At 34.4% G+C, this 25,422-nt stretch overlaps 3 protein-coding genes across 8 annotated transcripts; 1 reads left to right on the top strand and 2 right to left on the bottom strand.

The window, feature by feature from the left end:
• Positions 1–732: 732 nt before the first annotated feature.
• Positions 733–7,989, bottom strand: LOC126821102 (origin recognition complex subunit 2). Its single transcript, XM_050549422.2, has 8 exons — positions 7,754–7,989; positions 7,288–7,410; positions 5,139–5,225; positions 4,606–4,716; positions 3,951–4,034; positions 3,279–3,409; positions 2,130–2,335; positions 733–1,238 (listed from the first exon to the last, which is right to left on the bottom strand). Exons 1-8 carry the CDS (start codon positions 7,845–7,847, stop codon positions 1,034–1,036), a joined length of 1,041 nt encoding a protein of 346 aa, XP_050405379.2. The 5' UTR covers positions 7,848–7,989; the 3' UTR covers positions 733–1,033.
• LOC126821103 (thiamin pyrophosphokinase 1) lies at positions 7,966–13,361 on the top strand. 4 transcript variants are annotated; one of them, XM_056101241.1, is made up of 8 exons: positions 7,966–8,438; positions 8,737–8,845; positions 9,308–9,385; positions 9,669–9,811; positions 10,392–10,481; positions 10,715–10,861; positions 12,114–12,225; positions 12,961–13,361. In XM_056101241.1, exons 2-8 carry the CDS (start codon positions 8,791–8,793, stop codon positions 13,083–13,085), a joined length of 750 nt encoding a protein of 249 aa, XP_055957216.1. In that variant the 5' UTR covers positions 7,966–8,438; positions 8,737–8,790; the 3' UTR covers positions 13,086–13,361. The 4 variants fall into 4 exon arrangements, with proteins under 4 accessions (XP_055957216.1, XP_050405380.1, XP_050405381.1 ...); XM_050549423.2 differs by having other exon boundaries at positions 7,966–8,133; XM_050549424.2 differs by having other exon boundaries at positions 7,967–8,099.
• A 574-nt stretch (positions 13,362–13,935) lies between these two features.
• LOC126821101 (uncharacterized) lies at positions 13,936–24,468 on the bottom strand. 3 transcript variants are annotated; one of them, XM_050549420.2, is made up of 9 exons: positions 24,372–24,468; positions 23,090–23,192; positions 21,706–22,641; positions 20,403–20,504; positions 19,301–19,426; positions 17,800–17,901; positions 15,487–15,699; positions 14,778–14,907; positions 13,936–14,088 (listed from the first exon to the last, which is right to left on the bottom strand). In XM_050549420.2, the coding sequence occupies exons 2-9, from the start codon at positions 23,190–23,192 to the stop codon at positions 13,941–13,943; spliced, it is 1,860 nt and encodes a 619-aa protein (XP_050405377.1). In that variant the 5' UTR covers positions 24,372–24,468; the 3' UTR covers positions 13,936–13,940. The 3 variants fall into 3 exon arrangements, with proteins under 3 accessions (XP_050405377.1, XP_055957215.1, XP_050405378.1); XM_056101240.1 differs by lacking the exons at positions 13,936–14,088; positions 14,778–14,907; positions 15,487–15,699 and adding an exon at positions 18,546–18,601; XM_050549421.2 differs by lacking the exons at positions 13,936–14,088; positions 14,778–14,907; positions 15,487–15,699; positions 17,800–17,901 and having other exon boundaries at positions 18,584–19,426.
• Between the last annotated feature and the right edge of the window lie 954 nt (positions 24,469–25,422).

Below are 25,422 nucleotides of genomic sequence, written 5' to 3' on the forward strand. Positions count from 1 at the left end.
TTGTTGATTGTAATATCTGTTATCTAGGCAAGACTTATGTTTGATCCCCCACTTGTATATGACAAGACAAGACATCACATGTCACCCTTCCAGCCTTGTGGGGTTTCTTTGGTCCCCTTCTGCTGCGTGCCAGCAAATTATTAAATAGTTAGTTTTGAATGGACATTAAAACCCCACTTTCTCTTTAACTTTCAAATCCAAACTATTGCTTCAGTTAGCTACAAATAGGGTATCATGCATGGAACAAATGAAATGAAATGGGGTTTAACGTCCTACTGTTCTGCTCCTATACTGGGCTAATGAAGACGGGCATACGCCATACAGTGTGCTATAAGGGAAATTTTGCCCGGGCAGCGGCACTATCGCCTACTCTTATATCGAATTCCAACTGCCAGGGGATCTTTTACATGCATTCCAATATATAAACGGGACCTCGGTTTTTCGTCTCATCCGAAGGACTAGACAGCTGTACTTGTCAGGCCCTCCGTTCTGCACCACTGACAAGGGGAAACCACATCGGAAAATCTGGATGAACTTTTTTGACCAATGCAGGGATCGAACACCCGACCACCAGGCTAGCGAGCCAGCGTCTTAACCACCTAGCCACCGTGGCTCCCATGCATGGAACAAGGTATGTTTACACTTTCTTGAAATGGGGTAAAACCTCTGTTCTTCTCCTACTGGACTAATAAAGACGGGCATACACCATACAGTGTGCTATGAGCGAAATTTTGCACGGACAGCGGCAATACGGCCTACTCTTATAACGAATTCCAACTGCCAGGGGATCTTTCACGTGCACACCAATGTGTACACAGGACTGCGGTTTTCCATTCCATCCGAACGACTAGACAGCTGTCCTTGTCAGGCCCTCTGTCTTGCACCACTGACAAGAGAAACCATGCCGGAAAATCCTGTTGAACTTTCTATCTTAGCAACCGTGGCTCCCACTTTCTGGAACACCTGACACTACTTCTCATTTGATTGTTAGGTTCACACAGCTAGGGAAGTGGGTTGCACTTTTTAGTCCCAATTAACTATACATAAAATTTTGTAAAGAACTCTTGTATACCGGTATATACAAATTCATTATACATGTACTTACATGTTTAATGGTTAAACTAGGAAAATATCCATTAACGACAACATGATTAAAATCAGCTATATGAGACTTTCTAAATTCTTCTAATAATGCTCTTTTAGATCCTAGTCCATATAGTAATACATTAAAACCATTGCTGAAATAAACAGTTCTCATAGTTCACATTGGTAGCTTGGAAAAAAATGAACAAAAAAAGTAATGTCAGTTGTGAATACATCTCTAACAATTTTTATATTAATTTGGGTTTTCCAATTTTATAAATAAAGGGATGCTCGATTCACAGTCCAGAACGTCCCGAATTGACAGAATTGCAATCGAGTGACGTGGAATTCAGTACTGTCACAGTTCTGTCAGTCCCGACTACGGAGGTGGTGTGAGTAGAATCGTGACGTAATTAAACACAACGAATATGTTTCGGCTGCATGGTTGGTTGATATATTTAATTATCCAGTCAACGCATGCGTTGTAGCCCTAAATACCCCTTTTCACTTGATTGTCACTATTTTGGGGATTGGGAGAATTCAATTCCGGGACGTTCAATCGAGTACCACCTAAGTCAATAATGATACCCCAACAAAGTCCAGACATCCTTACGATTAAGAAAAATTAGTTATTTGTATGACAAATAAATAAAAGAAAAGAGTCTTTGAAGACAGGAATTCTAATTAGTACTGTAGCGATTCGATTTTAAAGATGGTTGAGGAGGTACCCATACATCCACATTTCAAAATGAGTTCAAACTGAATAGAAGTTACAGAAGATATGTACTGCTGTAACTCACATTAGAGTTATCTCTAAAGTTTGCTACTGGATAATCTTTATAGCTACTTTAATCTGTATAGTTATATCTATTCATGATTTAATTGCATGTCAGCCATTTGCTCAAGAGCTGAGAAAACTGCAAACAAAGCTAATATTTCTTCCTTAAATATAACTAAAGTACAATTCCCTGCTCACACTCAGTGCTCTAATTTCTTTCTTTCAGAATGAACAAAATTTGAATGAGATATCAAAACACTACACTAACCACATATTAAACATCCATCTAGAGAATTGAACAGCATGATCTTCTATCATTTCTTTAGATTGTATAGGATGACTTGTAGACACATTTATTAGAAGTTTATTCAGGGCTTCATGATCTAATCTAGGTGTTTCTAGCTTAGATAAAGTTCTATCAGAAGTTATAGCACCTCCTGAATGAATGTCAAAATAATCCTCAGCATTTGTCGTCTGCAAAAAAAAGAAGAATAATAAATTATATGATTAGTTATGTATCTATCCATCCTTTTTCGAGCTGAAATAAATCTTAATGAAAATCATCAAAATGAAAAACTACCCACTGTGTTTGTATGCATAGTAGGTAGTCTCTTGAATTTCATGATTTTTTACGATTACGTGGTATCAAACCTTGAAATATGATTAAAATACAGATCTATATTTCGTTTCGTTTTTTTTATACTTTCGATGGCCCACCCTACATGGAGATCTGACCAGCTGTACAGGGAGGTCGCGTCATGGGTCATACAAACAGGTTTTGACCCTATGATGTCAGACATTTGATTAACCAATCAACATTAATGTTACTGGTGCAAAACATGCCTAAAGCTCGCCGTAACAGGCTGTTTCATTGGCTAATCTCTCACACCATTCAGAACACGTCAATGATAACAACTGTTCCAGATCCTAGTGTAGTAAAGACAAGTAAAACAAAATTTTGAACTATAAAAACGATACGAAATAGGATCTGTGTTTTAACCAGATTGAATCTAATTCTATTTAACAATCTTATTATACCTCTATAAATCTGAATCATTAAATATTTTAGTAAAATGATTTTAAAATTTCTAAATTTGCAAAACATATCTATATATAATATACATCCAGAAATATTAGCACAACCGTGAAGCTGCACTACTTTGTTTCACGGTAAACGATGAAAAGATAGAAGGTATACCGACACAAACTGATTTCAACACTGGTTCAATATCATTTTAAAGTACTTTTTGTCCGTCTTGGTGCTATTCATATGTATATCAATAAATTTAAAAAAAAATCAGTTAATGCATCTTTGGATTTGGAGACTGTTCACCTCAAGGACTATCTTGGCTATTTCTGTGGAAATTCAAAATATCTGCTCTGTAAGAATATTTACGAAGATATTCCAATATCTTACCATTTCTTCAGTAGGTATATTTTTCCTTCTAGATGAAGTCTGTTTTTGATTTATCTTGGAAGGTTTGTCAGAAATGTTGGAGTCATCTGAATCACTTTCACTTGTTATACTGTCATCAGATGAAGTGTCACCTGTAGTGAAATTTAGCCATAGTATAACAGTAAACACATTTATGTGCTATATATTTACAGGTGCTATCATTACTAGTCATCTAGACAGGGCTTCAATATAAGACTATGATGAAAATACCCCAAAGAAAACAGGAAATGAAATGGGATTTAACACCCTACTGTTCTGCTCCGACTGGGCATATAGGTCATACAGCTGTGTGCTATGAGGGAAATCTTGTCTGAACTGTGGCACTACTCTTATATCAAATTCCAACTGTCTTTTATGCGCACATCAATTTCTACATGGGACCTCATATTTTTGTCCCATCCTAATGACTAGACAACTGTCCTTGTCAGGCCCTCAGTCCTGCACCACTGACAATGGAAAAGCACCCCCAAATTAAACAACTATTATTATTCCTCTAATTCTATAAAACAAAGAATGACATGGTATTATTTGATCATGCTTATAGTGAGATTGGAAACCTGATAATTTCTGCATACATACATGTATTTGAACTAAAATGTATAAAAAATCTACATTCATTGAATTTCAAATTACCATCAATATTTCTTTTGCGTAATCTATATGGTGTTGTTGCCTCTGGACGTCTGTTATTTCGGTCGGTTTTGTTTGGAGTTTGAGCTGGAAAATAAAGAGCTTATGTTCATATTTGATTTACGTTCATGCTAATGTTTCAGAACTGACTTACGTTCAGATCTTACTTATGTGCAATAATCTTCATGTGTATCATATTCATCGTCATCAATTGATGAATATCTAACTTTTACGCTACCTTTATATATGGTGAGCTGAAGTACTTATGTGAAGCATTTTAGAAACATGAAGTGATTTTTGTGCATGTTTAAGAATCAGCCCACATGTAGAGTATTTGTAGTTTGGCTTACAATAAATATCTGTTCTCACCCTGTCTCGAGGAGAGGGCAAAGAAAGTTCTTAAGGATTTTAAAGTCCAATACAGACCTTTACATGTACAATACATATCTCATATACAATATGTATAATAATATATTGGTAACTTTCCAAGTTACATGTTGTTGTTGAAATCTTATGTACGTTAATGATAACATACGAGTACATGTTTATATGAATTTTGATCAAAAGTGCAGAGACACTCTACATTATTCTTTATCAACATGAGTAGTCTTAAACAAGTAATATAATGGAAAGTGGTTAGACCATAATGTTTAATTACCTTCTTTCATAACTCGTTTTTTTCCTGGAGTCGTTCCTTTGGATTTTGGAGTTTTAACTGGGGTGCTTTTACTACTGACGTCTACACTTTTGGGTGTTTTAACTTCAGAAGCTGTAAGATTAAAGTAGAAACATATAGAAATGGACATGTCTGGTAAACCAGCAACAATGTTGTCCATACTAAATCTATAATCATTGTCAATAAATCCAAAATGAAAGTTTAATCAAACTCATTATAAATCCTGTACTAAGCTTTTAATGTATGAGTTTGTGCACAGATTTAACGACAAAATATGAAAGGAAAAAAAACCCGGCCATATGTGTTTGAAATTTAAGATCTGAAAATTTTCAAATCCAGAATTTTCTGAATTTTGATAACATTCAGATAAACCACCCCTGGAAAAATAGGCAAAAATTCTGAACAGACACCTGGATTCAATTTACAAGGGAAATTGCAAATCAGTTAAAGTGTAAGTATATATCTACCAATTCCAAGAATCTAGTTTCTATATACATACATCCTTCATTACTTACCTTTCAGTGCCATTTGACCAGACTTTTTAGGTGTCCTAAAATTAAACACTTCACTTCCAAGCATAAGACCCTCATCTGCCTCCAATGCTACAAAGAATAAACAGATTTATAAGACAACAAGCCACAGTGAGGCTCATGTCCCCCATTGAAATCCCAAAATAAATAGATGACATATATTAATTAATCGCACATTTATTTTTTTCAAAAGTATCGAGCCATCAAACTGATTACCTACCATACACTAAGTTTCATCACTCTCTATCAGATATAAACAAAGTTACATGTATCTTTCCCCAAAGCATCGACCAATGAAATTGCTTAGCTCTGCTTAGCTTTAGCTCAAAATGTTAATCATTGAACTCTGTCAAGACATTCACCTAAAGAACATCTACATCAAGTTTAAACATTCTATCTCCATTAGCCTAAGCAGAAAATTCTCACCATCGAACTTAGTCTCTATATTTGGAGTTTCACCCCTCTCACTTCATTTATTATATAATATAACCAAAGTTATCGTGCCCCAAAGCATCAACCAATCAGATTGCTTATTTCTGCTTACCGTAAGCAGACAATGTTCATCATCGAAGTCCATCAAGGCATTCACTTAATGAACGCCTACACCAAGTTTGAACATTCTACCTCAATTAGAAGGAGGGTTATTGTGTTCCAAATTCTCGGCCAATCAAATTGCTTATCGCTCTGCTTACCCTGAGCAGAAAATGCTCATTATCGAACTTAGTCAAGATATTGATGTAATGAAACTATACACTAAGTTTTATCACTGTCACTTAATTAGAACTAAAGTTATCGTGTCCCATGACATCAACCCGATCAAATTGCTTATCTCTGCTTACCCTAAGCAGAAAATGCTCATCTTCGAACTCCATCAAGGTTTTGACTTAATAAACACCTACACCAAGTTTGAACATTTTAGCTCAATTAGAAAGATAGTTATTAAGTCCCAAAAAGTGTGACAGACAGTTAGACAAACAGACGGACAAACCCATTTTAATAATCCCCTGCTTTCTTCGACAAAAATAATATATATCGTCTGCTATAGCGCTGCATGCTACTGTGTCAGTACAAATTCATGCATATATTCATTAGTGACATGGGGGGGTTGGATGGCCGAATGGTTAGCACGCAGTCTGTCATTGAGTCAACTGGAGGGGTTTCGATTCCCCAGTTGTACGTGACGAGGAGTAGGGTCGCTTGTCCAACCTCGTGGGTTTTCTCCGGGTCCTCCAGTTTCCTACCACTGCTAAAGACCCCTACGCGCAAGCGAATGATTGAAATAAAATTGAACCATGTGTTAGACCCGAAATGGACTAGTTTGTGTCGAGTGGACGTTAAACCCCATTTTTCTGTCTCTCATTAGTGACATTTTATTTCTCAATCTTGCGTGGTACTTTGACAGCTCACATATTGACCAGTTGAAATCATTAAGACCCTTTAATACTTTATAAAATTAGTTATGATATAAATACTTGAAATCATATCTTTTTTAAATACAAAATAAGTTAAATTAGTGACCTGTATGACGACTGACAAGGTTAATAAATACATTTTTGCCGCTGGGGTTTATAATCGATCTGAAAATAATTCCAGCCAATAATACTATGAAGTATGCAAGATTGTTTGCCCTCGTGCATTCATGCTATTAGTCAATAGTTACTATATAAATTTTCCCACGTTTAGACGATTCTAATCAATGATAAAAATTTAGCTGTTTGGCAGTTTGGCACACGTAGCGATCCTCGATCCTTTTCTTATTGTAATATATACAAATATACAAGAAAGACGTAGGGGCCTAATGCCACTGTTCTAAACGGTCGCCGTCTTCTGAATAGCGATAATCTGCCAGTTGATGTTATGAAAATTATACTCATATCAAACACTATGAAAACCATGCATACGGATACAATAATTCAAAGCATCACTCAATACACTTAATTATAATCATTATGAATCCAATGCCGTGTGGGTGACTCAATCAATGTCGTGTTGACGACTCAACCAACGTATTTTGATATTTATAATTATAATTTGTGGACGACTGGAGTAGACTCTTTGTGTGGACGAGTTTGCTTGTGAACGATATGTTAACTGGCATTCTACATATACATTTAGTATTATTAGTTTTACTTACTACAAGGCGTAACAAGTACATCATCATCACCACTACTTTCTTCACTGATCTGTGCATCTTTTGATTTCTTTCTTTTGCCTTCTATTCCACTACTGTAGGTCTGACTTCTGTGCTTTTTTCTCGCTGAAAAATACAAGTATAGAAAATGTACATGTATGCCTTTACAAAATAAAATATCAGTACGACTAATTCATAACTAATAATGTTTCTACCTACGTACAGACTACAAATTGGATTTACATTTACAATAAAGGACACTACCAGGTGATCTTTATCAAAATGGACGATTCCGATTATGGAAATTCTGATTTGATTGACTAAAAAATACAGTATCATGATCTATTCACTATCAGTGGTATCAGTAATTATTACTAATTAGATCACAGATGGTTTATAATTTTACTGTATATAATATAAATTAATATCTTTATTATTATTCAGTCTTCGTTTCACTACTAAAACTTACTTGTTTTTTTCTCTTCAAGAGGAACTATATGTTGAACAACATTATCATCACCAGCAAATGTAACAGAAACTTTTTTCAAGCGACTTGTCTTCATTGTTGACTTTGTTAAGTACACAATTTTCTTATTTTGCTAATAAATTTATATTTTGCGGGAAACATGGAGAGTTCACTTCATTAGTCTTTTGATTCAAAAGAGTCGTTTAAGGGGAGTAACTCTATTTCTCTAACGTGGGCGTGGCACCTGTGTCAAAATAGGTTAACATTTTTTAAAAAGCAGAATGAAAGATAAAAATGGGGTTTAATGTCCACTCGACACAAGCTAGGTCATTTCGGGACTAAACCTTGAGTGAGGATGAAAACTATGCAACTGTTTCAGAATGGTGAAATAATATGATGAATCGATTCTTTTATGTGATCAATGTCTTCATAAGTTTAGTGATCAAATTTGTGTCACTTGATTAATCCATTATTATTTATTTATTTATTTACTTGAAAATGCTATTATAGGTATGCCAATTAAACAGCAGGAAGTAACCAATGTTACTACAAAAAAACCCAAAAAAACATACAAAACATTGACCGAATGATGTCCAAATGTCATTCCCCCAAACCCCTTTCTTTGTGGTCTCTATGCAAACTCTGCTTCTACATCAAAGAATTGTTGACCATATGAATTTGATGATGAGTAAGTAGGAACAGAACTGTCCAAACAAAACCTATCACTGCATGTGTTAATCTCAAAATAACTAAAATATTGTGTTGATGAGAACTTAAACTCTATTATACCTATCTTGTTTTTAGTTTCATGACTGCAGTTGCAATATCCGGCACTACTGTCACTACATAGCACTTTAACCCTTTGGTTGATTCAAATTACAGATATTATCAATTTTCACAAAGGAAATAAATTAAGTGTGTTTAACTTTATATATTCTTTCTTACATGACAAGGCCTATATATATCACATTTATTTACTTTTATAGGTCAAAATAGATAAAATATTAAAAAGACATTTTGTAATGATCCATGTATAACCAATGATGTCTGATCCCATTCATCTAAAGCCACTAGCTTTTCTTACTGATACTAAAGGTCAGTCTCCATTATAGATTACAAAATAATATTTCTAATTGTCATTATACCTAAGTCACCTGACCAGAAATCAGGATGACTTTGGGGTTGTCAGTCAGGAAGGCATTAGATTCTTTCACTGATAATGAATCACATCTTATATTAAAATTCCTAGTCTATGAATATAAATGTGCAATTTAGCCAATTGATCCAACAGTGGCTGGCGACAATCTCCAATGTATACTCAAAAATCATCATCATTCCTCAAATCTATGACAAAATGAAATCATTCTATGTAGTATTATTGTCTACCATATAGTCTTTCTCTTGTAATGTCATCATTTTTATGTATACAATTCAATAGTGTCTATAATTATTAATTATTCTATTGCCTCAATGGGGATTTTAAATATATAAACTACCAGTAAATTGATGTTCTTTTTTAAATTGAACATAAAGATCTATTCACTTCTATTATTTCAGATATCAAACCTATATTGGTGGTACTGAATCAAAGAATTGATGAAGAAATTCATATCTTTAAACATGTTTGGAAAAATGGTAATTCACTTATGGGGCCATATATACTTAATACAATACAACTAGTTTAATTGTATGGTGTCAATGCCAAATTAAACACATGGAATATTTTATAAATATATTTTATTCCAGAAGAAATTATCAAATTATTTTATTTTTTGACATCTCTTATTATTTTCAAAATATTTAACTTTACATACATGATCAATTGCTCCTTAAAAATAATACCCAATATTTATTCACATGAATATCACAATGGATATTAAAATTCCCAACCTTTTATATTCTTAATGTTTATTTGAAGCTGTTATGAAGATTTTTGTTGATGGAGCAACAAACAGAATTTATGATTCTTTTGGGGAAGATAAAACTAAATTTATACCAGATCTGATTACAGGAGATTTTGACTCAGCCAGACCAGAAGTTCTAGAATTTTATAAAAATAAGGTAAATTTCTGTATGAACTCTTTGAGGGTTAAATGGTGCATTCAAATATAACTGCCAGATTGGATTATCTTAAGATATTGCAGTATTGATTTCAGACCCTTAATATCCCACAATGCCGATACCTAGATCGCTAAAATATCAAATTTTTCATGGCTTAATCCACGCTAATATGTACTCAGATTGATTATTTGATACTTAATTAAGAAAACAAAATAAAAAAAACTAATGCCAGATAATGTCCAAACATGGATTAAAAAATAGGCCAACCATAAATTTTCACGGACAATATGGTGCTTATCATATGTCTTTGTAAATACTGAACGGAATTGAACCATTTTTACACTGTTATTCCTATTAGAGATTCATAGTTCACAACACAATATTGTAGTTTGCTAGTGATTCACATAGCACTATAATGGCACATCAGGACTTTTAAATAAAAAACTTAGACAAAGAAACATGAGAGTTGGTAAAGTACCTCATATATCTAGGCATCAGAGTCATGCCTATGAAATATCGCCAAAATGCAAACCATGATCTAATAGTCCAACTAAGAGAATCAAAAATTAAATCTTTGCAGGGTTCTCAAATTATTTCGACACCTGATCAAAATTTTACAGATTTTACTAAATGTCTTCATGAAGTATTTAAACAGGATAAAGATAAAGAGGTAAGTAATTCAATAAGATTTCTATATTTATTCAAAAATTTTCAGCAGTACAGTTATTGAACTTCAATGATAGCTTGCGTCATCATTAGTCCAGTTAACTCCCATTTCATTTCATTTTAGCGCTTATAAGAGTGCTGAGAATAATAATAAGCATATTTACTATGTTTTGTTTTTTATTTGCCTAGAAAAGTTTACATTATCTCACTTAAAGTGATTCTAATTTCTTATTTCAGTTTGATGAAATTATAGTTTTGGGTGCCTTTGGTGGGCGACTTGACCATGTCTTTGCTAATATTAATACATTATTTGAAATTCAGTCAATGAACAACAAACCTGTATATTGCATAGCAGATGGTAATTTGGCTTGTTTAATTCAGAAGGTAAGAAAGTATTGAATTGAAATTTTTCTTTTTTTTTTGCCATCTTGAAGTCTGTTATTGTTATTTGAGGAATTGAGGAATCTCTTGCAAAATGCAATATGGTGAAAGTTGAATCTCTAAAAGGAGAGAGAGAGAAATGGGGTTTAACGTCCACTCAACACAAACTAGGTCATTTCGGGACTAACATATGGTTTAATTTTATTTCAATAATTCGCTTGCGCGTAGGGGTCTTTAGCAGTGGGAGGGACCTGGAGAAAACCCACGAGGTTGGACAGGCGACCCTACTCCTTGTCACATACAACCGGGGATTCGAAACCACGCCAGTCGACTCAATGACAGACTTTATGATACAGCGCGCGCACGCTAACCATTCAGCCATCCAACCCCCCCGAATCTCTAAAAGGAATATCAGTGCAAAAATGGTTCAATTCCCTTCAGTATTTACAATGATATCATGAATTGATCACTTCATTCAGTATCCTCTACAGACGATATATATTCTGAATATGGTCAAAAGCCAACACAACATGTAATCTACGCTAAAATCTTTTGATAGGCCTCTTTAAGACCATTTGAATTTAAGTCTAGAGTTTATCCACCATTGATATTTTCATTTTGTTTTCTTAATTAAATGGTAATTTCTACATAGTAAACTCCCGATAAATATTTTTACAGACCAAAAGGTCTGTCTGTGAGGGAAGTGCTTGTATGTGACAAGCACTAGGGTTACATGTACCTGCCTAAATTTGTCTGTGTTTGCTGGGTCTCCAACCGTATAGTCCTTCGGATGTGATGAAAAAACGAGTAAATCTTGAAATTGCAAAAAGATCTTTCTCGTTCTCTGCTCCTCTCTTATGGAATTCATTGTCTTACAACATTAGAACCATTGACTCCTTGGATACATTTAAATCTCATCCAAAGACGTTCCAGTTTCCATAGTTCAATAGAGAAAACATGGAAAGTGCAATAGAAACTTCTGTTTTAGTATTATTGCTCTATATAAATAGAGGATTATTAGTTAGAATTTGATATAGGAGTAGTCTGTAGCAATGCTGTCCGGGCACAATTTCTCTTCCGTTATTGCACACTGTGTATGCCCGTCTTCATTAGCCCAGTCAGAGCAGAACAGTAGGATATTAAACCCGATTTCTTTTATATTAATGTGGCAGAGATTGTCAAGGAATTTTGCTAAACCTTACATATTTAGTGGCGTGGACAGAACAATTGTATTCATGTACTTACTTTTATTTAGGGTAAAACTGTTGTTAGTGTTAACACTGGATATGAACTCGAATACTGTGGCCTTATACCCATTGGTCAACCTGTTAGTCATGCGACAACTATGGGGCTCAAATGGAATTTAGGTAATAATATATATTTAGAGTAAAGATTTGATATTTTTATAAATATATGTTCCGAGTTAAACAGATAATAAATGTTGATATTGATTTATTCAAACTGTTGCATATTTATTTTGTGTAAACATAAAGTAATAATTATGTGATGTATTTTCTCAACATTGCCAGTGATGGGCAAATTTAACTTTGATTGAAAATTTAATGTATTACAATAATTATTTTATATTATCAAAAAGATTGCATGAAACCATAACTGCAGTTTACTATTTCTAAGCTTTATTTATCAAAGAATTATTTAAACATGTTGTGCCTGTATATTGAGCCAGATTTGGTATGTAATCTATTCTGGGTTCAACTATATACTGACAGATAAATAATGTAAAAACACAACTATACCCTATGAAAACAAAATGTATTCATACCAAACTTGTCCCATCTCTATTTTGACTTACTATAATTCAAAGAGGTTTAACTCCTTTAATTTTGTCAACTAAGGCCACACCAATTTCACTTTAGGTTCTTCAGGAACACCGTTTAACATTCTTCTTCTTTTTTTGGGAGGGGGGGGGGAGACTAATTTAAAAACCAAAAGTTTCTGGTTGCACTGTTCAAAAGATTTTAGTTCCGAATTTCAAACTAACACCTTTCATGTGATTCAAGTCATGTTGTGATTAATTTATCAAGATCCCAAAGAACTGGAAATTAAATTGGTTTGGCCTAAGATCAGTTTTTAATTTACAGAAAATCAAGAAATGAAGTTTGGAGATCTAATCAGTACATCTAATACATATGATGGTAGTGGAAGTGATGTTACTATAGAAACAAATGAACCAATATTATGGACAATGACATATAAAAAACCATAGATAATTTTTAATGTTTTTATACAAAAAAACAATTGATATTATGGACGATGTCATACAAAAAAAAACCACAATTTTCTTATTGATTTTTTAAAATCTTGTTATATTTTATTGTTATATTTTCTCTTTATAAAAATGGATGGACTTTAATAATATCCCTTGATGAATTGGCTATATAAATTGTTTGTATTTTATAATTTATTAGTTTAAAATTTAATATACATGTCTCCTTTGTTTTAATCTTGAAGGCCCATGTTGACCACACAACCTCAATGACAACTTCAATATGCTAATAAACAGATACCATAGTTTTAAAATTAAAGTAAATGACAGTTTTGACAATCCATCTCCGCTGTCTGCTACATTGTGATTTGCTCTGACAAAGAATGTAAACTAAACCAAATGAAGAATAGTTCTGGAAATACTTATTCATAGTAATTGATTCAAAACCTAAGACTTGTCAATCTTAAACAATGACCAGCACTTTGGCGACATGAAGTTATGATGTTATCATTGCAGTTATTGTGCTTGATAGACATTGGATAATCCAGTCAAGTTGTCAGAGTCATGCTTAATGAAACAATACCTACATCCCTAATGACCAAAATGGAATGGGGCACATCTTTTTGTTGTAGTAATAAAACCCTGCAAATTTAATTCAAATTGTTAAATAATTTCATGCCGTTTACTAGCCAACAACATAACCAACTTTTAAAGTGTACAAAAAAAACATTATGGTTAAAAAAAAAATTAATTTACTTTTCCAACTTGAGCGAGATGTTGAATAAAGTTGAGTTATGTATATTGAGCAAATTAACATTAATCACAATAACAGCTATAATACAAATGTTGTCATAATCAAATTACATCTAGTGCTTTTGAGAATTTTAAAACATCAACAAGGGTTAAGCCTATATCTGTTTTCAATGATTTATAAAAATATTCTGGCGCCCTTTGTTTTATGGCCTTCATCTCTAATAATAAAACTCCATCAATATTTACAAAACTGAAAATAGAAATACAGGTATACAATCTATGTAAATGTAAGTACATACATGTAATATGTTCATGACACTCTAAAACGAAATTAACAAAATAAGAATGGATTTACGTTGATAAATTACTTCAGTAAATCATGATAAAAGCATGCATTACAGTGGCTCTCTTTTACTCGAGGGGGCAGGGTGGATGGCTGAATGGTTAGCGTGCACGCGCTGTATCATAAAGTCTTGTCATTCAGTCGACTGGCGTGGTTTTGAATCCCCGGTTGTACGTGACAAGGAGTAGGGTCGCCTGTTCAACCTCATGGGTTTTCTCCAGGTCCTCTGGTTTCCTCCAACTACTAAAGACCCCTATGCGCAAGCGAATTATTGAAATAAAATTAAACCATACATTAGTCCCGAAATGACCTAGTTTGTGTCGAGTGGACGTTAAACCCCATTTCTCTCTCTCTCTCTTCTACTCGATGTGGGTAAATCAATATAAAAAAATATTTGAGTTTGTTTTGTTTCTAATTGATAAGTAAATTGAGTGAGACTATATGGAAATGTGAATTTAAACAATATTAATAAGCATCTTCAAGATAAAGCGGTCTGAATGTTAAAACCATAATGAACCAAATAATTTGTGAAATTCTGTATAATTTATCAATAACTTTTCATTGATAAATAAATTCACATATATAACTATCCTTACCATTGCTTGTAAGAATTCAATCCAATACTCTCTAACCAATCCGAGACTTGTTTACATGTCCAATATGAAATAGCTTGTCCTTTCATCTGAATACTGTTTTCTCTTGTAAACAATTTTGGAACAGTCATTTCTAATATACAAAAATACATTTTTACTATTATGCTTGATCTATTCAAATAATGAAAATTTGTGAAATAACCTGCTTTTCACTTTGATGAATTAAAAAATATTTTTTTAGACATTTGAAATCCAAATTGACCTGACCACTACAACTATCTATTGGTTCGTCAAAACTTAAAGAAGCTGTCTAAATCTTTTGGATTTAGATATAAATAAAGTATTAAACAGGTTTGATCGGGTGGTGTTGTGATTGGGTAAATTTTAAAATTTAAATTAAATCAACACTTTATTTTTCAGCCAAATTTTAGCCAGTTATTTTAAAATAGTCAGAAGATCTGAGACAAATGGAGCTATCTTAATTTGACAAGCATTATTATATGTGAAAAAAAAAAATAAAACAAATTATTTAAAGTCCTTTAGATTAAAAGAATAAAGCAAACTATTAAAAGTCCTTTCAATTAAAAAAATAAAGCAAATTATTAAAAGTCCTTTAGATTAAAAATATAAAGCAAACCAAACCATTAAGTCCTTTAGATTAAATTCTTTTAGCAAATTATTAAAAAGTCATAAAATAATTTACAAATATTACCTGTAAATGTATCTCTGTTTGCTGTAGACACCATTCCTCTATCACCTAATTCCTTTGTCAATTTATTAATTTGATAATCAAAATGAACTTCTTCACTGAAGTCAAAGTATAATCGTGTTCCAACCATCATGCCTAACCAACCATCAGGATAATATTTTTTCTGTACACGTAATGGTATAATATCTTTACGTAATCTATAAATATACTCTGCTTCTACAATGAAATAATATTTACTAATGAGTCACCAGTTTTTATAAAGGGAATATTTCGGCCTAACATGTTTATGTTACATGTATACTGAGCGCCATGGAAAACGCATCACTTTTTTTCCCAAATATTTTATTACTAGGTGGTTTTGTATGAACTATTGTTTCACACAATGCTCCCAAACGCAAAAAATATCGGCCCGTGGGCACAAAAAAAAAATTGCACGAGATGCACATGAAAACCACAATATTCACGTGCAGCATTGTGTGTGAGCCCTTTAAAATCATGTTTTCAACTTAATGTGCAGTACATGAACTGTGAAACATCAATCTGTCGTAATTTGTTGTTGGACGTGTGAAGGAATCGAGCTAGAGATGCCGAGACTTACTGATAATCAATGGAATGAAGCCATGGGAATGTCCAGGGCTGGCATGTCTACACGTGCTATTGCCAGACACTTCAATTGTCATCAGTCCACTATTGTAAGGTTGGTGGAACGTGTTCGAGTTACTGGATCAACACCTGACCATCAACGTCCTGGTCCACAACGCGATACAACCCAGGCTAAAGACCGCTACATCTGGGTGCAGCAGTCGTCAAAAGACAAGGACCAGTAAGTGCCAACACCGTAAGATGTTGTCTAAGAGAAGTAGGACTCCGTGCACGACGACCTTATGTTGGAGATATCCTCAGGGATCATCACCGTCAGCGGCGTTTGATATGGGCTCAAGGACACCAGACATGGAGAAGAGTAGACTGGCAAAGTGTGCTCTTCAGTGATGAGAGTCGCTTTCATCTTTATCACGCTGATGGCCATCAATGTGTGTCCAGACATCTTGAGGAACGTCTTGCAGACTGCTGCGTCTTCGAAACGAATCGATGGGGTGGGGGAAGTGTAATGGTGTGGGGAGGCTTCACATTTCATCACCGGACCGCCCTACACATTTGCAGGGGTCGCGTTAATGCTGTAGCCTACCGTGATGATGTCTTGCAACCAATTGTTGTTCCGATGTTTCGAGCGCACCCACAACTTCAGCACTTCCAACAGGATAATGCACGTCCGCATACCGCACGTTTTAGTATGAACTACCTGGCTGCTAACAACATCAATGTCTTGAACTGGCCAGCCATGTCTTCGGACATGGCACTGATAGAACATGTCTGGGATGAGATTGGACGCCGTCTGTAGCGTGACCACAGATGCACACCATTGCTGCTTTAGAAGCTGCTCTTGTCCAAGAATGGAACAATTTGCCCCAGGCCTTCTTTCAAACATTGGTAAATTCCATGCGACGTCGCTGCACAGCGTGCGTAAGAGCCCGTGGAGGACACACGCGCTACTGACATCTGTGTCATACTTTTGGTTTTGACCCCTCTGACTTTGTACCATTGATTACAGATTAAACATCCATAAGTGTACAAATGTGTTGTTATTGATGTGTTCCCATTTGAATATTGTTCACAATAAGAAGCAAAATAAATAAGATATGTTTACAGGATCATTTTGTTAAACGAAAAACTATGTGATGCGTTTTCCATGGCGCTCAGTAGATTTTACTACATTTATTTAAAGGGCATTCTATAAACTTCTTTTTAGAATCAATAATTTAAGCAATTGTAGTACATGCATATAAAGAACATAAATAAGAACTCCAGCTTTTCCATTTCCTTTATAATTTATGTTTTTCTAGTAATGACACCCCATTGCATCTGTCTTTTTTTAGACTAACTCATACTAGCTTTCATTTCAATGGTTAAGTGTGCAATGCAAGGGCGAGATTTTCCAAGGACAGCAATATTTCTGCCTACTGTTATTATTATTTACATGCACAACAAGGTTTTATAGTTTATTGTCCCACCCCAACAGACAAGTGAGAACCTGGGACATTCTAGTTGGAAGGCAAATGCCCTACCTGTTGTGTACCACAGCTCCCCCCCCCCCACCCCTGCTATAGGGTTGATGAGCAAGTTCATTTTGAGTTTTTCAAAGGGAAAGAGAGTATTCTTATAGAGAGTGGAAGACACAGAAGACATTTGAAATCAGAAGCCTTCATAACAAAATTTGAATATCGTTGTATCAGAATTATCAGTCTAGATGCGACAAACCTGTTCTACAGCTTGGTGAAGCTTTATATTTTTCTGACAAACATATCAGAACAACAGCTGACTTCTCTACTGCTAGAGCCATAGCTTCTAATGTTGAGCCACCTAAAATATCCAGTTCACGTAATATAATAATTAGCATTCTTGAATTGTAATTTTATATGATCGTTGCTGTCATCATTAGCCCAATCTGATTAAAATACAGATCTATATTTCGTTTCATTTTTTTATACTTTCGATGGCCTGCACTATATGAAGATCTGACCAGTTGTAGTAGAAGGTTGTGTCAGGGGTCAGACATTAACCAATCAGCATTGATGTTTTTAGTGGGATACCCACAGTTCATAGCACCGCATGCCAAGAACTCCATGTAAAAGACTGTTTTATTGGCTGATCCCTCACATCAAGACAAGTAAAACGAAATTTTGAACTATAAAAAGCGAAACGAAATAGGATCTGTGTTTTAATCAGATTGATTTATAGCCTGGTTGGTGCAGGAACGAATAACACTGACTAAACCCCATTTCATTTTATTTATATGACTCGCATAGTATGACAACAAGCTTTAGTCCACTTGAAACCAGGCAAAGAATATCTTTTTTACTAGAATGTCCCAGAAAAAACAAATGGAGGAAATAAAAAAAACTTTGCAAAGAGAGAAAATGAAAAAATCAACATCAAAAAGAACAATGTGTAAGTATTAAATCACTTATGACTTATTCGGCTTTAAGTGCAAAAGATAGTTTTACCTTATGATATATAAGCATGTATATCTTGTTTAGGCTACATCACTTTGCCACAAAAACTAAAATTAAAGTATCACATAAAATAAGAAAAGGCGAAAAAAAAAAACACAAAAAATATATAGATGTGTACTGAAGCAATAAACAAAATTTAAATATACAGCATTCTTGAGAATACATTTAGTGGGGAGTAGGTCATCTACACAGTAGTTACACTTTTTGAAATATAAGCCCCGACTATTATTTCATTCAGTGATGTGGAGGAAGAAAACGGAAGCTAACCCCTTCTTCATCTGAGGTGTTCACATTAGATAGTTCTATTTTTTAAAGTAAAGGCAATAACTAAAAATGTGTTTCATAATTGGGCTGTATAACAAAAGTGAAGTGCATCAAAAATAAACAAAATATAAATAAGACAAAAATCAAGTCTTATTTTACAGCACCCTACACAACATCATTCTACATTTTCTGCCCATGATCAACAAATCATGAATCAAAGATCAAATGAACATCAGTAGAAGATTGAATGTTCTTCCACTGGCCAATAACCATAACTTTATAAGTAAATTTGAAATAAAACAAGATGTGGTCCAGGAACCAAACGTGACATCATCGCAGACATCTTGGAATTTTACGTCATATCAAAAATTAAAGTCTGACAATCGATGCACACGTGGTTATCTTTCCATATTATATACCATACAAAATAATATATATCTAAGGAAAGTCTAATGGATGTGGTATCATAGTTCTTTACTTACTCATATGTTCGACGTCCATCCATACTTTAAAACCGGATTGCTTTAATCTTTCTTTTACTTTAAGCATTATAGGCTGTACATCCCATTGATAACTTATCATAATATGTGGACAATCAGCTTCTACTTCTGAAAATTTTAATATACATACACCACAATATAAAATGGTTGAAGTATAATATTATTCCCGTCTTCATTAGCCCAGTTCGGAGCAAAACAGTAGGACGTTAAACCCCATTTCATTCATAATATTATTCTAAACCAACCATAGCCATAGGTCATTTAAGATTATATAATGTATGTTTTGGCATAGTTTGTTCATCTACTAGCTCCAAATGGTACTCTTTCTAGACCACTAGATATCCCTTTTAATCCCCTTGAAAAGTTATGTTACATGCCATTACTCATAATGAGAAAGAGTGATGTGTTTAAATGTTTACATACATGTAACATTAATCGGGTCATTATGAAACTAACACCTATACTAATATTTGTGAACATTTTGCTGTAAGGGGACACAGATTGTCACTGTTAGTGTTGAAGACTTGCCTGTCCAGTATAAGCTGTGAAATAGAAATGTAATAAAAAGCTTACAATGTGCTGCAAGATATATATTATATACTAATATTTGTGATTGTCGTTTGTTTGTTTGTCTGTCTGTTTAGGGTTGGCGGCTACACTAGGGTTGTCCCAAGGCTGAAATTTGGTATATAGGTGTAGCTTGAACTGGGGAGTAACATAGGCCTGGTGGCAATGGCCTACCACTTCCGATTTCGGGGTTATGAGACTTCCGGTTCATGGCTGGCTATACCTGTGCTACGCCGGATCATCCACTAGTATGGTATATTTTTATTTCAAATATTCATTTCCAATCAGAGGTCTTTAGAAATGGCAGGAAATCAGAGTACCTTGAAAGAATACACAGACATGTACAATGAAGGCAGATCACCGTACATAGCCAGGAAATCCCCTCCAAACTCAGGATTGAACCCATGACTTGTTGGATAACAGACCTTAAGATCTACAATGTACAGTACAAGTAACAAAACATTGTCATCAAAACCTTCTCCCTCTCCTCCCCTTATTCCACTGTTATGAATTGTACCTTTATAAATATTTTGTTCTTCATTACTATTTATTTCCCATAGTGCACCTCTAGCTGCATGACTCAAGGTTTTATCTTTACAATTAACTAGATTATTCAAACCTGCAAAAAGATACATGTAATAAAATATAGTGAAATATGTTTGCAGATTGTTTGTAATTTATGCTATTATTAACAAAGGTAAAACAGCCGCCATGCCTTTATTAGGGTAACTGTTCTAATTTAACAAATTACACTTTATTGTCAACTTACATGTAATTGTTTTCGCAGAGAAGATAACAGAAAAAGGTATTTAAGCAGTTTCCCTGCAAGATACGCCCACATGTAGCAATAGATGGACTGAGAACTGGGAAATAGGGATCATCCTCATACTGATCCAATGCTTCACTCACATCGATATAGAAATACAATGTATGTCTGTTAAAAACTGTAGCCAGTATCGCGTTCACATAGTTTTTAGAAAAGAGGGGAAACTTTGGAACGGAATGTCACAGATATTTACAGCTGAATATCAATAGGGTTTGTCCTCTCATGACCATAAAGTTACACACCAAAAGGGGTGACAACATAATACAGCCACACAAAAATGTGGTTGTATAAAGAAGCATGGTTATCTCGCACACCCCTGTATCCACCTGTGTGAACAAGCTCTTCTTACTCTATGAACATTAGACTGTAGGTAAAGACACCAAGACACGTTATTGGACTAAAGACTATTACAGCATGTACATGTATGCACTACTTTCTTTGTTTACAGTGGATGACAGTTACCCTGATAACATACCAATCAGAATGATAACTAGTTAATTGAAAACAAAACGTTTTATACTTCAAGTTGAGCATCCTTAAATCTATTGCATAACTAGTAGGTCATGAATAAAATAATAACAAATCTGCAACATCTGGCCCCAAGTTCACAAAGAATTCTCAGACTTAATTTAAGCATTTACTTAAAATTGTCGCCTTATTTTAAAAACTAAAATATAGCCCTTTATAAAACTTTTGTTGTTTTAATGTATCAAATACATCAATAAGAAACCATGTGCAAAGTTTTGTGTTTCTGGATCAATGATATTTCTCATAAACACTGATTGAAAGTTGAGTAAATTTTTAACTTAAGTCTGAGAATGCTTTGTGAACTTGGGGCCTGGTCTTTGCTTTCAAAAGCCGATTCATGAAGCACATTCATTAGATTTATTACACTTTGTATATTCTTTATCAATGACCTTAAGTACATGCATTTCTGATTTCTGGATAAAAGATAACTACCAAAGTATCAAAAAGTATATTGAACATACACTACCTTCTTCACATCCTGGTTCACAAATAATTGCTTTACGATTAGCTTGATTGAATGCTAGAGTCCATAGCAACATGACTGCATAATACTGACAGTTCCTATTGTTACTCATCATTTTAACCAATAACGGTATGGCGCCACCTTGTACAATCTTAACTTTATTAGAATCATTAAAAGCAATGTTGTTCAAGCCTTCAGTCACTTCCACCGCTCCCATTCCAAATTTAGATGAGAAATTTGTAGCAGATGCCAAGCTGTCTCTTAACACGTTGATAATGAAACATATAGTACCTGCCGTCGCATTGATGACTTCATTTTCCTGCTCATCCACAATGTAAGATAAAGTTATCAAAGACTTTGCCTTCAACATCGGATGATCAAGAATCAAACAATTCTGCAGTATCTGAACTCCATTATGATTTCTGAGACAAAACTTTGCATCTTCATATTTACTAACTGTATTATGCAATATGCCCAATAATGATTTCACAAAATACAACTTTTTCTCATTATCAATAAAATCCGGACATTTTGAAAAACTGTCAAGCAATGCAGCGAACTTGGCTAATAGCGGACTTTCAGATATCTGCTGACAAAGTATAGCTGATGAATCACAGCAATTCCAAATAACTGATACAGCACTGCGTAAATTTTTCCACAGACTAATATATTTGGCATCAAAGGTGTCCAATTTTTCCTGAATTTTCCACAATTTCATAAACACAGAGAAGAAATCTTCACTAACGTAGGTGGCTATGACCATTTTACGTAATGAATCATTGGACGCATACCTTGACATTTGCCACAGGTATCTAAAATCTTCATAATACTCTGCTAAATGAATATTATTGTTCTCTTTAAGTCGCTGTATGGTCTCTTTAATCTTTATCCTAACAGATACTTCAGTTACTACTTCTGGAAACTTTCCATTCATCTGTTCTGAAAAACCAAATAAAAATACATCAATGTGGCAAATAATTATGTTTTGTCAGTTTGACCATAACCCGTAGTGACTCAAAAAATAACTTAAAAACATCAGTGAATATCAACTGATAATTATGAAAGTAAACTAAAACAGGTAAGTCAAAATTTTGGTTCTTTGATTTCTAACATGGATAGATAAACTAGCACGCAGCAGTTTTCATCAACCCTTCCTTGAAGTGTTAATTTTGACAATGAACCCCTCCCACGTGTATGTCGTTATTGCGTGTCGCATGTGCAGCTCAGTGGTTCTGTTGGGGCAATAAGTTCTTCATCTGTGAACATACTCTCAAAGCATGTCAAGTGTCCGTGACTATTTATCATATCGCAACCTGCATAGGCATTTGCATTTCAATATCCCCAACTTTTTTTGAAGAGTATATATACAATGGGAATAAAAAATTACCTTTTCTTATGGGAGGTGGAGGGGAATCAGAGCCTTGTCTGGTATCAGTATTTCCTGTGCCATGTAAGACAACTTTACTGCTTTCAGCCTTTTTGTTATCCATCTGGAATACAAATATGTAAAAATTTAGCACAATTAAAAATCAATAAGGGGGTGCTCAATCAAGCTTTAATGGAATACATGTATAATATTCCCTGATATTAGAGCTATGTATTAGATGCAATTTGTCAAAGATGACGAGATAATGGCACATCGAAATATGTTTTTCCTTCTGTATTTTAAATCACAGGTCCAGCATTTTTATACGCCCACATTGAAATGTGGACGTATATTGCCGTCGCCCCCGTCGGTCCGTCTGTCCGTCCATCGGTCCGTCCGTCCATCGTCCACAATTTCTTGTGAAAGCTCTAACGCCAAAAGTTATCATCCTGGCTGTATCATACGGTCTGTCATTGAGTAAACTGACATGGTTTCGATTCCCCGGTTGTATGTGACAAGGAGTAAGGTCGCCTGTCCAACTTTGTGGGTTTTCTCTGGGTCCTCAGGTTTCCTCCCACTGCTAAAGACCCCTGAGTGCAAGCAAATTATTGAAATAAAAATGAACCATGTGTTAGTCCCAAAATGACCTAGTTTGTGTTGTGTGGACCTTAAACTCCATTTCTCTCTCTCTCTTACAAACTTTAGGTTTTGGTTTTTCCTTTCCAAAAATTTAATTTTCAACCAGAATGTCATATTTGGAATTAGCACGATTCAAATTATAAGCCCGCAATATTGGTGGGATTCATTGTGTAAATCATGCTACCCTACTTGCATGATCGCAGCTTATTGTTGACTAACTACAAGAATTTTTTGCCACCTAGTAGGCTACATGTACATCGAATATTATGAATAATATAGAACAATATATAATCAACGGCTGCTTTAGTTTAAAACGAAATCTGCTGGATCCGATAATGCTGCAGTTATTCACGTTATAACTAGCTAATGCTTGATAGAACTATAGTAGTAATATAGCCTACATGTATTTAATAACTGCCCTGTTATATAGTGGAACATAAAAAGGTGAGATCAGATTGTGTTATCATTTCGGAATCAGTCAGCCAAACATTGATATTCTGGAGCAGTACGTTGATCCGGCTACTTTAGTACTTAGGGCTTAAACCAAGTAATGGTTAGGCCTAGGGTTAGGGTTAGTAGTCATTTCATTATTAGGACTTTTTCGCCGTGTTTATATTAAATTTGAGAACAAATCACTTAAACAGGTGAAAAATATACAAATAACCTGAATGCAACACTATTAGTTCACTGGTAAAAATAAAATGATGAATAAATATCTCTGATTGTTTTGATTTGGCATTGCCCACGCACCACCACCTTTGTTATGAACGGAAGTGAAATTATTGACCCGAGTGATTCACTTTTTAATGATTACATACGATGCAAATATATAAATTTCAAATACTACACAGTTATAATATTAATATAAAGTAGTATTACATTATCCTTAATTTATAAAAAATGTTTAATTTACAGCACATCAATTTTCTATTTTATTTTATCATACAGATTATAATAATTTTGTTTTGTCTAAAGAGTGCCAATGCATGAATCACTCGGGTAAACCGGATGTGTACAAATTGAAATGGAAACCCGCCGATTTCGATTGCAAGAAAGTGTATGTAAATAGAAAAAAGAGGCCAACAATGTAATAACTACACAATAGCACACAATTATGACCGTATTAGTTAGGTCAAGTATATCTTGAAACAGAATATTGCTTGTGTTTGAAATAAAAGCAAAGTTTTAATTAGGTCAGTAAACTGCAGCAGGTGTTGGTTGATGATAGGCCTGAAGTAATTGATTATACAGTAACATAGGCGGTAGCCTGCTCCTTGAAATGAAAATGTTTATTAAAGTAAAAGTGTTGGGTAGGCCGTAATATAAAGAATCATTCATTCTGAAAGTGAGAGAGAGAAATGGAGTTTAACGTTCTCTCGACACAAACTAGGTCATTTCGGGACTAACATATGGTTTAATTTTATTTTAATAATTCGCTTGCACATAGGGGTCTTTAGCAGTGGGAGGAAACCGGAGGACCCGGAGAAAACCCACAAGGTTGGACAGGCGACCCTACTCCTTGTCACGTACAACCGGGGATTCGAAACCACGCCAGTTGACTCAATGACAGACTTTATGATACAGCGTGCACACGCTAACCATTCAGCCATCCAACCCCCCTATTCTGAAAGCAGTTAATTGGTCACATTTATTTACATGTAGCTTTTTGTACCAGACAGCTCTATAAAATATACGTTTGGAAGTGAAGCCAGTGA

The sequence above is a fragment of the Patella vulgata genome, chromosome 5, assembly GCF_932274485.2.
Source record: "Patella vulgata chromosome 5, xgPatVulg1.2, whole genome shotgun sequence".
NCBI classification, from domain to species: Eukaryota; Metazoa; Mollusca; class Gastropoda; family Patellidae; genus Patella; species Patella vulgata.